This window comes from Pyxicephalus adspersus, chromosome 12 (assembly GCF_032062135.1).
Source record: "Pyxicephalus adspersus chromosome 12, UCB_Pads_2.0, whole genome shotgun sequence".
NCBI lineage: Eukaryota > Metazoa > Chordata > Amphibia > Anura > Pyxicephalidae > Pyxicephalus > Pyxicephalus adspersus.
In genome coordinates, this window is record NC_092869.1 from 33,310,309 (window position 1) to 33,326,761 (window position 16,453).

Consider the following 16,453-nt stretch of genomic DNA (forward strand, 5'->3'; position numbering starts at 1 on the left):
GACCATTTGTCTCAAGCTATATTCACTCGATTTGTATACATAATGTCTGTTGTACATCAGAGCTCAGAGTGGAAGAGCGAGCTGCACTAGGAGCTAGTCAGTTGTGTTGAACTACTCCTAGGCTAACAAAAAACATGGTGATAGGAAATAGTAAATGGATGATTTTCCCATTCTTCTATTTCACCTTTTCCTGTGTAGTTAAGAAACTAAGTCTGCGTACTCATGTCAGATAATGATCTCCTAAGGTGAATAGTCGTGCTCGTCATAGGCAAAAATCTAACAGTCCCTAAATGTCTAATTGGAATGACAGCTGTGCATTTTCTATAAAGATCACGTGTGCCATTCACTCATAGATCTGGAAAGATCGTTTCCAGTAACAATGCTGTGATGTCCATTTGACGTATGTACAAGGCTTAAGGAAAGCATAAAGCTAGGTACACACTTCCAATAATTATCATTAGAAAACAAACGATTATGACCAATCAACGATTATGCACGATTATACTTGAACAATCGTATTGTGCACAATTATCTACATGCTGTAACGATACGATCGTTCAAAAATAATCCACCAATAGTACACACGCTGGATACAATCATTTGAACGATGCAGGGAGTGACATGTAAAGGAGAAAGTGTATTGCAGAAACATGCACGATCACTGAACAACTGTACACACGATAAATAGTGAAGATCATCGGCCAATCGGATCCGCCATGCCAGTCGATCATTTCCAAAGACAATCCTCGTTCATGGGCATTGTTGGTCACTTATTTTTAGAGTGATTTTTGGCCAATCGGTTGTTCGTTGTTCTTTTCCAACGTGTGTACGCAGCTTTAGACTCAATAGTGTTACGGTGATATTTACCTTTACAGAAAGAACTTACCTTGTCAGACAGATCTGTGCTGAGTGTTTAATGTCAGAACTAGATCAAGGGAAATTTAAATCGCTTGACAGTATGATGGTTTCCCATCAGACTTCAGGGGACAGGTTCTAATGAGTTAAGGTTGGTGGCACAGGCATTGGGAATGGTAAGTATTCACTGCCTACATGTAAAAAAGGGATTTATTTTTTGTATTTTTATTTTTTTTAAATAGTCCACCTTCCTCATTCTTCCCTGCCATCAATTGATTACAGTAATTACACACGTCTCATAAGGACAATAATTTATCATGATATAGCTCACATGCAGCAATTATAATATTGCCCACTATAGAGAAGTGTTATGATATCTACATTGCAGCAAGTTTAGTATTTCCCCTGATAGAAAAGTATTCTAATACTGAAGTGTCTATAGTAATAATTCATATGATATAGCCTTCTGTGATCTGGAGGACCATATTTCACCTTCTGGGTAGCAACAGGTTGGATCACCCCAGCTAACTGTTTAGGATAGGAGGCTCCTCTGCTTCTTTGTTACACAAAGAGCAATCTCCAATATGTAATGCTTTAATTTTAAGGATCTCCAAATACAAGCGGTTATTGGCAGCAGCAGCATAATTGAAATTCAATGTAATGTGACTTCTTTCCCACTCCAAATTGCATCTTCAAATGCTCATAGAATTAATCTTAGGGTCTGTGTCAGCAGGCTTTGAGCCTTTGTTGATGGCATTACTTTGACATTAGTTTGAAATGCTTCTGAAATTATTCAGAATTCATTGACAGGTGCAATTGAATTGCATTTGACCTTTCTGATCTGAATTTGACCTACTACCCGCATGCTTTTCATTCCATAAGACTTGTGTGGGAAGCAAACAAAAAACCCATGGGCACAGAGCCCCAGAGCACTATTATAAAACCACTGTTTAGACTATCTGGGTCTCCTCCTCTTGAAATCAAATATTCTTAGTAGCTAAAAAATTAACCTTGACACCTAGGTGAGAATGATCTTTCCAAGTGGAATCATGTGAAATACAGAGCAGTCAGAACCTTGCGAGAAGATGCTTTTGCAGGGTGGTCTTGTGAGATTTATATGATCTTGTGTTCTGCACACCAAGCTGTGAAGAAGATGGGTATAAGGTTGAATTTATTTCTATTTTTTCCTTTTATGTAATTTTTTGTTTAAAGTATGTGGCCCAGAGACGGTTAACAGACCTTCTATTTTATTAGTAGTAGGTCTGCTTTATTTGTAATTGATTATAGGAATAATTGTAATTGAATTATTTTATCTACCACAGATTACTTTATTTTTGCCGTCACCTGGATGGCACTTTTTAACTACAAAATTAATTTGAGGACAGGTCATTCTAAAAATGGTCTGATTATATTAGTGACCTGAACATTGTGATGATGTAGCAGCCCATCGGCCACATGGCTTGTGGAACATGGCATAGTAAAAAGGGCACCAGTGATACTGACATGTATGGAGGGTAGGGAAAAATGTACAAAGCCATGGCATATCCAAGCAGTAAATGGTACACACATAACACAAGTTGTGAAGCAGCTGCCAGTGTATTATCTTAGTGAGGTAAATAACCAACTCGACTCATCAGTGACAGCCAGATCTCTTAATCTGCAAAGCTGGGCATAGAAATGAGAAATTAAATTGATATCCAGTAGAAGATAACAGTTGAATTATTTATTCATGTTTTTACCAGAGTGTTACAACCAAGATAAGAATGCTTAGATTGCCTGGAAGCAATTCACATGTGTAAAGGATGGCCCCATTCGTCCTCCCCACTCTGTGGAACAGAACTATCTGTACAGCAGTGGTCCCTAAACTGTCTGCTAAAACCATCACTACCTATTGTTTTGAGAACAAGGAAAGGCATCAATGCTTGATCGTGCCTTCTCCATTGGATGCGTTGTTCAACACAATCCCAATGCAAGGGCAAAGTATATAGCCTTGTCTTTACCAGTTGCAAATCATGCCAATGTGGTGCAATTAAGAAAAAAATGAATGTAGAAAAGTCCAAGAAAATGATGCCCACTGAGGAGAAAAAATTCTATTGCTGCACATTGCATTAAAATTTTGTAACGCAGTACACAAACATGCAACATATGGCTTAAAAAAGCACATGCCATACCATGTATTTACCATATATAGTACTTTAAATTAAACAGACCCTCATTGATTCCTCTAAATTGTGTTGTGCACAACTATCTCACTTGATTCACTTGGAATATTGGTTAGAGCTTAGATTATGTAGGCATGCACAGTTTCTAGCAGTTTGTGCTTCTTTATCTAGTGATTGTGTGAATGCAATGGAGTACAAAAATGGATTTATGTTTTCACTTAAACATTTAATAAAATGGTTAGCTGCGCTTACACTGCACCCTGGATGCGTTTTAAACTTCAGACAGCCTGAACAAAGACCAAGCAATGTTGCATTGAGCTGTACAAAGCACAGTGAAAGAATAAGTAAAGGTAAAAGCCCCAGTTGCTAAACTCAACTACCACCACCAGGAGCTGATATAATTTTGTCTATTCAGAAATATACATTTTTGTAAGTGAGTTCGGTGTCGTTGTTCATTCAGTTCCACAGGGGCAACCAATGCTCGGCTGCACATGCTTGACAGTTCCATGTAACAATCAGGGAGGGTTTTTAAAGCCTATTGCAGAATGGACATCACCTATCCCTTTCTGCACTAATGCTCTGTCTAATCCAACATATTGAAAAGTGGAACTAGTACTGCTTTAAATATTAAAGAGAAAAGCAGCACTCAATGATAAAAATACTAATATGCAGCTTTGTTGGTTAGGGAGCTACGACAAGACACGTCAGGTGCCAACTTATACAAGGTAAACCATAGTGCCCAGACTAGTACAGCCTCCTGGGGATTATATCCAGATTCAGCTATAATTAGTCACATCAAACAGCAATAATCCTTCCTACAGGTACCTTAAAGCTTACATTCCAGCAATTTGCATGTTCAGCTCCTCTTACCACACATTATTGTTTATATCAGATTGTAAGCTCTTCAGTTCAGGGTCCTCTCGTCCTCCTCTGTCACTCTGTGTATCTGTCTGTGATTTTCAACCCCTATTTTTAATGCACAGCGCTGCACAATATGTTGGGGCTATATAAATCCTGTTTAATAATACCACATCACCAACACAAATGTTATTATGGGTGGGAAATCGGAAGCAGGTACAGCAGCCTTAATTCTTTCTAGAGTTCTAAAGTAACGTGAGGGGCAAAGAAATATGTTCAACCTAATCTAGTGTTCAAGAAATCAAAACTGTTCTATATATGAATTGGCACAACTGCTTCTCGGTTCAGATAATTATAGAAGTTGTGGCCTCTTTTAAACCTGTGCAGCATTGACAGTTGGTTTTGTGCTTTACGCATTGCTTAGATTTACACCATAAAAGTAAGATATGACATGGGACAATGGGTTTGAATTACAAGTCATGTAATATATGCAGAGAATGCAAGTGTGTACCAATAATATCCTACTACTGTAATGTTTATTTTGTCTTACTCTGACAACAAAGCCCAGGGAATCCGGGTGAGGTAGGGGGTCTGTCATTCACGTTATTTCAAACAAAAATAACATTTTGACAACATGATCTACATTCATCACCCAGGTTTTGAAAGTGTGAGAAAAATCAATGTGTAAAAATATTGCTTGTGTGGCGTTCAGTATTAAGCCTGTGCTGAACCGATAGAACAGTACCGTACATACTAGTCACATGACATCAGTACTCAACATGGCTGACCCAGCCTTGGGTGCACGCAGAGATCTGCATCTCTGACAGTTAGGCCTTCAGGATGCAGAAGGGTAAATGTGAAAGTGGAAGGGTATCTCTTCATCAAATGTGACCATTCTGGAATACAGTTCACACAGCGAATGCAAACCATATGTGAACCAAACATCTGCTTAGAGAGGTTAATGAATACAAACACATAGCCAGCAAGGTCAGCTTCTCTGAGAAAACAGCAGAACTAATACCTCTGGTACATAATTCCATTAAAATTTAGGTCAAGCCAAAACCTGTTTTTAGTTTTAGATGGCATGGGATGAGACTGGAACGTGTTGGCTTTTATAGCTAAACATGGCAATAGAGGGAGATTTGGGCTCACTTACTGTTGCATTGATAATGGTTTAAGCATGCTGAAAGTAAGGCGAAATCCTAACGTGGATGCAATTGACAAGCCAAAAACTGATTATAGCTTACTGCGTGCTCTAACTGCCCCAAAATAACTTCATCCTAGGACACCCTACTCCCCTGCCACTATTGCTGGCATTTCCTAGCTAACATTGTGACAGGGACTATGGCTTGCTGTGTATTACAGTAAAATAAAATCAATTAAAGAAAGTCTGATTTGCCCTAAATAAAACCAAAATAGATTTTTCCGGTCCAATAAAACAAATGGATGTGTTGGAATCAGAACAGAATTTAGCAGCTGACTAATCGCAAAAGACTATTTTATTTTTGCGTTTGTTGGTGTATTAGGTTCTGGTTGTTTTAAATTGGCTAAATATTGATTTGAAGGCACAGAAGTTGTATCCTGTGTACAAAGTCAATCACTGTGATAAAAATTTCAATAATTTCTATATGTAGGAAAATGATCAGAAATACAGAATCTTGTACACCCGTGACCAGTGTTATGGGACTTCTGATCGATCAGAATCTATCAAATCAGTCAGTCAAGTGTAACTTTGACAGCAGATTTGCTTGTGTGTCCTAGGGCTTAATATAATTTTACACTTTTTATTCTGTGGTTTATTTTGCCCCCTAAATGTGAGTCTGGTGCACATCATAATATGTGATGAAAATGAACAAAAGAATATAAATATGGTTATTTTTTTACACATTTTCCATGTCTCCGTAGAGCCATTTATGAGAGTGATAATAAAACCTGTTACGTAATATGGAAAAAAAAAACACAAACCAGTTTCCCCAGGTTTTTATGATAATTTTATAATGTGTGTCATGGACAGGAAAGAGAAAAAAGAGCAAAACAAATCTGGATTAAAATGGCATTTAAATCAAAGCTTTGCTTTAATGACTCCCTTTATTAGAGTTACACCCTAGACTGAAAACATGAAACAGCCATGCTTAGATCTCCATTGCTCAGCATGCTGTCTGAGTCCTGTTTTTCCTGTGGCAGCCAATCAGATGCTTTAATTGTTAGTTGCCCGAGAACACAATCTATATCTTATGTTTATCAGCACGGTGACTCAGGGTTTAGCACTCTGGCCTTTGCAGCGCTAGGTCCAAGTTTCAAATCTGGACCAGACCATTATCTGCATTGGAGTTTGCTGGTTCTCCCCAAGCTTGCGTGCGTTTCCCCCGGGTTTCCTCCCACATTGCAGTTAGGTCAATTTTGGGAGGAAGCCAATTACCCTAAGACTGTATTAAAGATTAACATACATAAAAAAATTAACATATAACTATGGTGGGGACATTAGATTGTGAGCCCCTTTAAGGGACAGTTAGTGACATGACAATGGACTTTTTAAAGCGCTGTATAATATGTCAGTGCTATATAAATACTGGATAATAATAATAAGAAGAAATGCTGATCTAGACCAAAAATATCTTGCTGCTCCTAACTGCTTCCATAGCATCTCCCTATAGTATTATATAGTGAAATAGAGACCTTTATGGCTCAACTCTATACAGATACAGAAGAAAAAAAATGATTGCAGCGTATGAATTATAAGCAGTTTGTGTAAGTACCTGTATTTTACCCTGTACATTCCCAATGAAGAAGGGGCAACACTGGTAGCCATCTTGGATGTGCTGCACACCAATGTGCCTCTCTAGGCGCCCATTTGTGTAGCAGCAGGGGTGGAGTAGTCTGCAGGAAATTGATTCAATTTGGATGGACATGGCAATTTAATTCCCAACCTTGGATGCCTAGAGAAAAGTGTTGCGGACATGTTTTGTTCTTTAGGTAAAATTAATAAATGTTCATGGTTTTTGTTGATTCATACACATGCCAATCTCAACGCCAATTAACTGCAGAACAAGGCAAGTGCATAAGCTATTACACTAATCTACTGCTGTAATGGGTTCACTTGTCTGTGCTTTTTGGCAGCATTTCTACCTTTTTGTAAACTGTAATGAACTGTTTACTGTAACATTATTGTAGCACCTAAGATGATAGTTTTATTTTATAATTGTAGTATTACACAGGACATACAAATGCTTAAACCAGTTATGGGAGTATACTAAGTGGAAGGGGCTACGGGTAAATGTCGCACAACCATCTTTGTAGCTGAAATTTGCAGCAGCTGTTTATATTCTTTGGGGATTTGGAGCTGGCAACAGAATTACTGCTAAAGCTGGCTACAATGCTTACCCGGGCAGCTTCACATCGCTGGTCATTGGCTGAGGCATTGGGTAATTTAAGTAGCTACTGAAGTTGGTGATTGTGTATCTAGCAGCAAACACAAGTCAATCACTTAGTGACAGGGTTACATATATTTGTTGGTGTGTATAGCACAGACCTTTCATCAACAGCAGTTCATGTTGACTCACAACAAAAGCTGATTCTATCGCTGCTGTAATCTACTGGTACAAAATTGCTGTGTAACATGGCCCAATAAAGGCCAATCTACGGTATAATGAATGACGAGTAATGTAAGTAGCTACCCACAGCATAACAACAAATGATATTCTTCCTGCAAAGATAGCATTAGATAGATAGCGATAATTAAAGCTTTGCAACTTTATTTTGATGATTCAAATTCCTGCTGGCTTTACATGTCAGGAAAACACATTGTAGGTGCCCATACTAATATTCCTAGGAGGGTTTCTAACATGCAGATATTGATTTCCACAATACCATTGTATAAGAACAATAGGCTACTTTTGTAAGGCTGCGTACACACTGTAAATTTTTGATGCTGGGAATGATCTTCCATACTCGTCTCCAGTGATGGATAATGACAAATGAAAGAACGAGTGCGCCCATTCGTTTCTATGGAAAAGGGAAGACAAGTGAGCAGCTAGCCTCTGTGCTCTCCTCACTTGACTTGTATAGTGAGCATTCCCAATCATGTTCATGAATCCATCCTGAAAGATCTATGAATGACGTTGGGGACTGTTGTACACATCCGTTTCTTGCCCAAAAAGAGCATAATCGCTTGTCTTGGGTAATAATTATCTGACGTGTACATGGCTTTAGTTCCTAATGTATTAGCCAACAAGAAGTTGTGGTACAGAACAGGCCTCAACTTACAAATCAAAAGCCAATATTTGGACTTATTGGACGACTGGGATAATGTGTGACCAGTACATGTAAACCCAAGAGGGCACCTCATTTTAAAATCAAAATTGATTGGAGGAAAACATTATTATATATGGTCATTGAGGCAGTGGGCCTGATTTATTAAAGCCCTCCAAGGCTTTGGAGAATACATTTTTATCAGTTAAGCTGGGTGGGTAATCCAGCAAACCTGGAAAATATTTCCTAAACCATTTGCTATTTGTAGCAAATGTTTTGAATCCTGGAATTCCTGGTTTGCTGGATCACCCAGGTTCACTGATAAAAAATGTATTCTCTGCAGCCTTGGAGAGCTATAATAAATCAGGGCCAATGTCCCAATCACAAATCTGTTCCTGTATTTGGCAGCATTACCTTGTTTTTTCCAATAACAATTCTTTTTTTCAACTCCTTCATTTTGCGGGTCTCAAGAGCATATTGGAAAACCATTTATGTAAACAGATACCAGAAATAGGATTTCCAGATTTAGGAGGGAGAAACACACAATCTAAATAAAGAGCAGGGCTGAGTAATTTATAGAGCTATGTTGCTTTTCTTAGTTTGGTTTCACTAATCAGGAACATATCATGGGGCCCTCAGCTAGCTAAATGAAGGACAGATTGAAATTTGTATAAGGATATTGGTTTCTATAAAGCAGCCATTGAAAGTGAAAAGAGGGTTTTACATTTGTGTAAGACCCGTTTCACACTTGCAGTTGCAAACCACATGGTAGGCCGTTCCCAGACGCATAGCAAACTGCTGCTATGTACTCGGGTGGTAAAATTCACATTGCAGGTTAATTTCTTTGCATGTGTTACCCTTGCATTTGCAGTGTGGCTTTTTCTCCAAAATATATTATATAATAATCAAGGTATTGTGGGTCAACTGTGCAAACTCATGCACAAAGTGTTTCCCAACCCATACAGGTAAATGGGTGTTGGAGCATGGTCGAGAATACAGTACAATGCAGTATGCTCCAGTTGACTGCAAGTCTACACCTAATGTCCAACCTGTAGCTTATTTCTTCTGAGTCTGTATTTAATTCACAGTGTAATTCGGAACTTTCACTGGGTGCACCCATATTATCTGCAGTGTTGAAGGATTTCGCCTCCTCCAGTCCTCTGCTTTATGACTAACCTACATGGGTGATTTTTATCTGATGCGATGAAGTGATTTTGCAGCCATCTAATCTGCCAGATCTGCATTTATGGGCAATTAGGTGACTTGTCAGCAAAGGTTAATGAGAACCTGACAACAACTTACACAAATACAGGTAAAAGCACAGACAAAAACAATTATTTCCAGTACTTACTGTCTGCCATTTGCCCTTTCCCTAAGCAATTGTTGACATTGCAATTTGCCTTTGAACAACATCGACTTCTTCAGGAAGTGTCAGTTCCCTAGCACACCCCTTTCTGCCTTACATATCATAGCCCTCTGCTCATCTGGTATTGATGAACAATGAAACGATAATACACTTGTGAAGTCAATGTATATTATATATATATATATATATATATATATATATATATATATATATATATATATATATATATATATATGGTGTTTTCAGTGGTGCACATCTGTGTGATGCATTGATGTGAGTTCTCTATAATGCATTTGTCAATACAACTTATTGTATATAAAAATGTATACAGCTAGATGAGAATAAAACAGCCAATATATAATTCAGAGAGAGAAGCTCATTACCTTTTTTTCTGACCACCAGCATTTTTGTTAAAGGTCCCTACACACAAACAACAGTTGTGCCGCACAAAATGTCAAGCACATCAGCGTGAGAAAAATAATTCTAGTGTCATCAATAATGGTTAACACTAAACTGATGGGCTCTAGGGGTTGTTTAAATTGTCTTCTATTGAAATTGTCAGTGTTGCAGTTTGTCACTGTTTTGAGCCAGCACACAATTTGAAATCCAAATTTATTCATCAGTTTATTTGGCTTTATTTTTTAATTTATAAAATAGTTGACATTTTATGGTGGGTTTATTTAGTTAATTTTAATCTAATCTTTTTTTTCTTACAGAAAATGTGGGTTTGATAATGGTTGAGGTCAATATTTTGTTTAAAAAAGAAATTGCACCTGACATTATTTCTTTTTAGGTGCATTTTTAACATGTGTACAGGAGAATAATGAACTGAGCTTTATGCTTATGTTTCATCAGCACATTGGTGAGCCTCATTTATTGGCACGTGTTTGAAGAGAAATGTCTTTATTGGTTTATTGGTCAAGGACTAATCAGATGAAAACATCCCTAGCTGCTGTTTTTGTAGTGCGGCCCTGATGATCCAGTTCAGCACAGCCATAGTTATACCATCAAGGCGTTCATAAATGATATTGCAGTCATCCTGACAGTGCCAGCATCCTGTAAAGGTCCCATGCAGTCCTTTGTCATTGTCATGCAGAATGCGGCAATGAAAGCAAAGGGAGCAAGCGGATCTTAGGACTGGCATCCCTGAAAAAAGAAATAAGTTAATCCACCGGCATCCTCACAAAGATGAATGCATTTTGTCTCAAATGGTTCTACCCCAAAAACAGCCATTTACTTTCTCCTCAAATTGGCCTAAATTGTTTTGTGAGTTTGGATTGATTAGGAAATGGTGAAATCTCCATAACAGGATAGGAAGGAACAAAGCACACAGACGTTCCAATCCCTTTGCATTCAATGCAAACTTACTTTGGTCTTTTAGATGCTCCTTAAGATTAAAGAAACTGAGTCACAGGCATATGTCTGAGCTCCAGGTTAGAGCTAAAGTTCAGGTGTGCTTCTGAGTTCCTGTTCCCTTTATGGGTCATGTATGGCAAACCATTGGAGGCTTTTGGATGAAATGTGTACCAACTGGAACATTTCTTGATGCCCATAGCATAATCACTGCTTCCTTTTTAACCCAGCACTTTGGAAAAGAGTTGGAAGTGCATAGTTTGCTGTGACCACCTAATGTATTTGTTATCACCGTTTTTTAAAAAACCTCAGATTGCTGAACACTAAAAGCACTTTCAGTCGACTTGTAGTTTGAATGCAGTTATTTTGTGAGTTTTAAAGCAATACATTTCTTTTGATTCTGTAAGCTTTTATTTTCTTTGATTGTATAATGATGTTTCTATTATTCTGGCAGGTGAACGTCTATGTCCTGGGGAAAACCTTCCTGCTGCTGGCCAGAGAACTCTGCATTAATGCTCCGGCTATAGGTAACATTTATAACCTCACTTCAGTCTCTCTCAATGCAGTTTTATGTAGATGAAGCAATTACACAAGTGAAATAGTTTCTCTCTCAAGCAACCCTTTCTGGTTGGATAGTCATTGCGCCTCATTTCCCAACATGCCCTGCCAGTACATTGGCAATAAGCGTTCAGTTGCTGCAATGCAGCCATTTGTTGGCTGAAGTGTTAATGAGAAGACAGCTTATTCCTTTACTGAGAATAAAGTGCCTCGATAATATCACTTGTTTCTGGTTAATTGATACTGGACAGTTTCATAAATAACAATTATTCTGTAATAGGCTGCCCCCTGTGTGTGCAGGTGACAGGAAAACTTTATATTTGTTTTAAACTTTTACAGCTAAAATATATAAAGGTCAAGGCTACGCTCGTGAAAATCTCATTATCGGAATCTGTTTGTTGTGGGCACAAGAGAGGAAGCTTTCTGAGCTAGTAAGATCATGAAAAAAATACTGGTTTATTTTGGAGCAAGTAGGGTAAGGTATTTACTGCTCCCCTGATATCCAAGTTGTTCCTTATATTTGATTTCACAATCACTATATACATTACTGTGCAACACTGGGTTGTATCTTACACAGGCTAAGGACCCATTCTCCTTATCCCATGTGACAACATGGAGGCCTGGTGATTGGTTCCTTAGTAGAAATGATTTTTTATTTATAGTGACGATAGAAATAATGGCCATTTAAGACTTGTGGTTGACTGCAATGTTCTACCGCAGGCCCAACTATGCTCACAAGCGTCTCCATTCAACTGAATTTTGTGCATGTGGTTGCAGTGCGTATCAACATGGTTCCAGGAGGTGGCAAGTCACTTCTAGCCATGTGGTTTCTCCTCCTCCTCTGGAAGAAGAACCTCCCCACAACAGCAAGGGCAACTTGTTTTAATATATGCGGTGGATTTTTTTAAATCATGCACATTTTTCCATGCCAAATCCCTTAAAAGATCCTAAATAAAAGTTGGCAATGGGAGTTTCATTCTCTACCCAGGAAAAGTTTTCTTTAAAGGTTAGCTTCATGTACAAATATGGTCCTCATCAAAAACTAATGTACTTCAGATTTCTCATAGTTACCCTGTAATGTCCTGCAAGTACCTGTTGATCCTGACAGTAAAGTCAGACTAATGGGGCATCTTATGATGATGTGGCACTGGTGCTGCTAAGCCATTCTCATATAGCTGTGCCTGCTTTCACCACAGAGGGATGAAGCTTTTATCATTGCTAATGATGATATATTATTCTGTAGCTTGTCAATTAGCTGGTTACACATACTCCCACGTGCTGCTTTGTAGACTGGCAGCACTGCCTTAGTTACTGAAACCCTCCCACTAGGATCTGCAGTGCCTGGCAGAGGAGCATGTGAGACCACTGAAAGAAGATTTAGCTTCAGCCAGTGGGGGTAAAGGAATATTTTTGTTTGCTGCAGCTTGAACTTCGCACTGGATTTGGTATTTAGACTGAGTCTATAGTTGTACTTTAGGTGTTTTATAATTAGTTTACTATACTGTTACATTTTAAATAAACTGCCTTCATTCCCATAAAATTAGGACTAGTGTTTGACAATATGAACAGCAAAGCTATCTCCAAGGTAAATTTGTCACTTAAAGGGTTACTGACCATTTCCTGGGAGTCCAGGCTGGATGTTTCTTTTTCTTGTGCTCTGTAAACAAACCTTGGCCTAACATGTCACTGGCTGTTGTTGTTGGACTAATTAGACCACACACATCTTCTGTTTTACACCCTGGGAATACTGGAAGTCCCATATACACACTGTTACAGTGTTACTGTACTCTTTGTATTGTCTCAAGAAGTATCTAATAAATATATTGAAAGAGTTTAAAACATTCATTTACAACTGCTTGCATTGTTTAAAGAAAAAATATATATTTGTAAGAAAACAGCTCCAGTCCTGTATGTTCTGGGTCTGTGGTTACTGTACATCGCTAATAATATTAAGTTTTGCACGAAGACGTTGTACCCAAAGCAAACCAAGAATTGTGCCCTGGCAACCAAAATACATCAGGATGTAATGCCGGCAAATAGAACAACAGAGGCATAAGAATGCATCAGACCTTTGTTAGACCACAGCTAATCAGAAATAATCTGTAAAAATTGAAATCCACTTGTTTTAGAGAAACCTTTACACAATGTGAGTGCCTTCAGATGTTTATTCTTGTGCTATGGATTCCTTGTAGTTTAATTTTCAACACTTTCTATTAGTATAAAAGGCTGCTTTGCTACCTTCTGCTAACATTGCTAACCAAGTACATGCTGCCACATCCCTGGAATTGTGACCCAGGGTACCAGCTTTTTGGGGTGCAGCTCTAAGTGTTTTTTCTTGTAGTCTATTCACATGAGATCATTTCTTAATAGTGGACATAACTTTACAAACTTCTTTATTGTTCTGACCTCAATGAACTGAAATCCGGTTGCGGTAAATTTCTGGACTTCATTTATCCTTACTACTACTTTTAGTTCCTGAGTAAATATGAAAAATTAGACCATGCATTAAGTTACGGAGTTGTGTTTTAGAGTGTTGCCTTGATGTGCTTTTCTTTTTTTTTTTTACATCAAATACAGAAAACGTTTTTGTTTTCATTGACACATAATGCAGTTTGGGGAGACACAATAAAGTGTCTAGCATGTTGGTGTGAGCTGCGCCTATCAAACACAAAAGATTTCAGCTTGTCATTTCCTTTGGTCTGTACTTAGTAAGCCCAATGCAGCAAAAGGGATGTGGTAAATAGTCAGAAAGGTACCCTACATTCAGCAATAAAAGTCAAACATTGATTTATATGCAGGGAGGGAGGGAGTCTGCTTAGGGCTTCTGTTTGGCATCCAAGCTTTGTTGTAGTTCACTAGACCACCATACTTCTGATAATATGGCAGCCAGGGAACACCATTTCATGTTCCATGTGAATGGCCTGGTCATGTGTTAACCCTACCCATCATAAAATTGACCTTTGGGCTAGAGATTTGCTCATCCCATGATTTTTTTTAGCAAGAAGTTGCTGCTTTACTGAGTAGCATATGCACAATGCACAGTAGTATGGTCTCCAGTATTGCGTTCAAAGAATTTACTTCACATGCTGTCTGGAGGTAACTTACTTAGTCCATTCTGACAATTCTCCAAGAAGTTTAGTATCATACAACAATGATGCCGGCTGTCCTAGAGAATGGGTAAGTTGCATTCTGTAAATGAGAAATGCATCTGCCTGATGGACAGGAACATCTTACGGGATTATCGGCAGCCTATCTGTAGGTTTTCTCTTTGTCAGATGCAAGGAAGATTTGTACTGTCCTTCCGAGTTTAGATTCTAATTTATAGAATTTTCTTTTGTTACTCTGTTCTTTTCCATCTTTCCTACATATTTAGGTGTTTAGCCATGTCTGCAATTATATAGTGCCGCGCCCCGAGGATCATATGAATGATTTGCTATTAGTACACACCCCTAATCTTGTATAAACTGAACCTATTAAAATTCACACTTTTATGCATCAGTAGAAGTCCTGAGGCTCAATTATTGAAGCATTGCACACAATATAGATAAATAGCTTTATTTTTGGCCCTGTAACTGTCATTATAAAATCTCAGGACTTAAAATAACTTAACATTTGTAAAATAAGTACCCCAATTATGACATATTAGCTTTGTTGTAACTTGAGTGCTTTGAGCCTCTTAAAAAATCATTTTTAATAAAAAAAAAACAAAAAAACAACCTAATACACTGTTTATTTTTTTGCTTGGGACACTACAGTGAATTATTATGTTTTCTGCATTGTCTAGTTCTTTTCCTCTAACAGTCCAGAAAACATGGCACAGTGGCTGAATTGCTTTCTACTTACTGGACCCATTGATAAGTTACTTTGGTGGCTGTGACTAAAGTAAATGGTTCAATGTTTTCTGTGTAGCATGTAAAAAAGCTACCAGTACCATATAATTGAGAGAAACACGTGTGTGTTATGGTTTCTGATATGTTATTATGACCAATCTGCCTAGGATTGGTTTGCCATAGGCAGGATAAAGACGTCCAATTGTCCAAATCCGCGGCTATATAATTTAAGGTGCCATGGCCACCTCTGAAGATATTTTAATTAAGCTTTGTACAAAGCAGCAATATTTGTCACTGGAAACAAATGTAGTTGTCATTTCAAGTAGGAACAAAGAAGTTTGCTGTGTTGCTCTATGGAGAACGTTGGAAGAAGTCTCCCCACTAGTAAATTTTATTAGTTAATGATTCAGCTAGGTGGATAGCTAAAATATATTGGGGAGATGACTTTTGATGATCAACCAAATGATCATCTTGGGTGACGACGATCATTATGATATCATTTGGATCACATTTATTATTATTATTAAGCAGGATTTATATAGCGCCAACATATTACACAGTGCTGTACATTAAATAGGGGTTTTAAATTATGGACAGATACTGACAGTGACACAGAAGAAGGAGAAGACTCTGCCCCGAGGAGCTTACATTTAAATAATAAAAATGGTTCATTGTAGGCTGTTCCGCCTCTTACATATCTTGTTTATAGTAAATTAATGCTGAACACGTAAAATGTGTCGCCTTGCATCCAAAAAACAAACATTAATATTTTTTTGGTTACCTTGTGGTAAGGCAAATGAGTTTTCACAGAATGCTGTGCTGCTGTGCTAGTAGTCATGATCTATTGAACAAGGCAGCATGGTGGCTCAGTGGTGATGGCCTTGGCAGCACTAGGACCCAGGTTGGAATCTCGGCCAGGACCCTATCTGCCTGGAGTTTGCAGGCTCTCCCTGTGTTTGTGTGGGTTTCCTCCCACATTTCAAAAAAATGCAGTTAGGTTATTTAGCTACCCCCCAAAAATTGACCTTAGACTTTATTAATGACATTCTAATGACAACTATTATTAATATTAATAAACAGGATTTATATAGCGCCAACATATTACGCAGCGCTGTACATTAAATAGGGATTGCAAATGACTAATACAGACAGTGATACAGGAGGAGAGGACCCTGCCCCGAAGAGCTTACAATCTAGTAGGTGGGGGAATTCCACACACAATA

At 38.1% G+C, this 16,453-nt stretch overlaps 1 protein-coding gene across 2 annotated transcripts in view; it reads left to right on the forward strand.

Moving 5' to 3' along the window:
- The window catches only part of BRF1 (BRF1 general transcription factor IIIB subunit), a 211,291-nt gene that overhangs the window by 71,058 nt on the left and 123,780 nt on the right, over positions 1-16,453 (forward strand). For both annotated transcript variants that reach the window (XM_072428607.1, XM_072428608.1), the window contains one exon: positions 11,297-11,369. In XM_072428607.1, the coding sequence (XP_072284708.1) occupies positions 11,297-11,369 (73 nt within the window). The remainder of the gene's footprint in view (positions 1-11,296; positions 11,370-16,453) is intronic.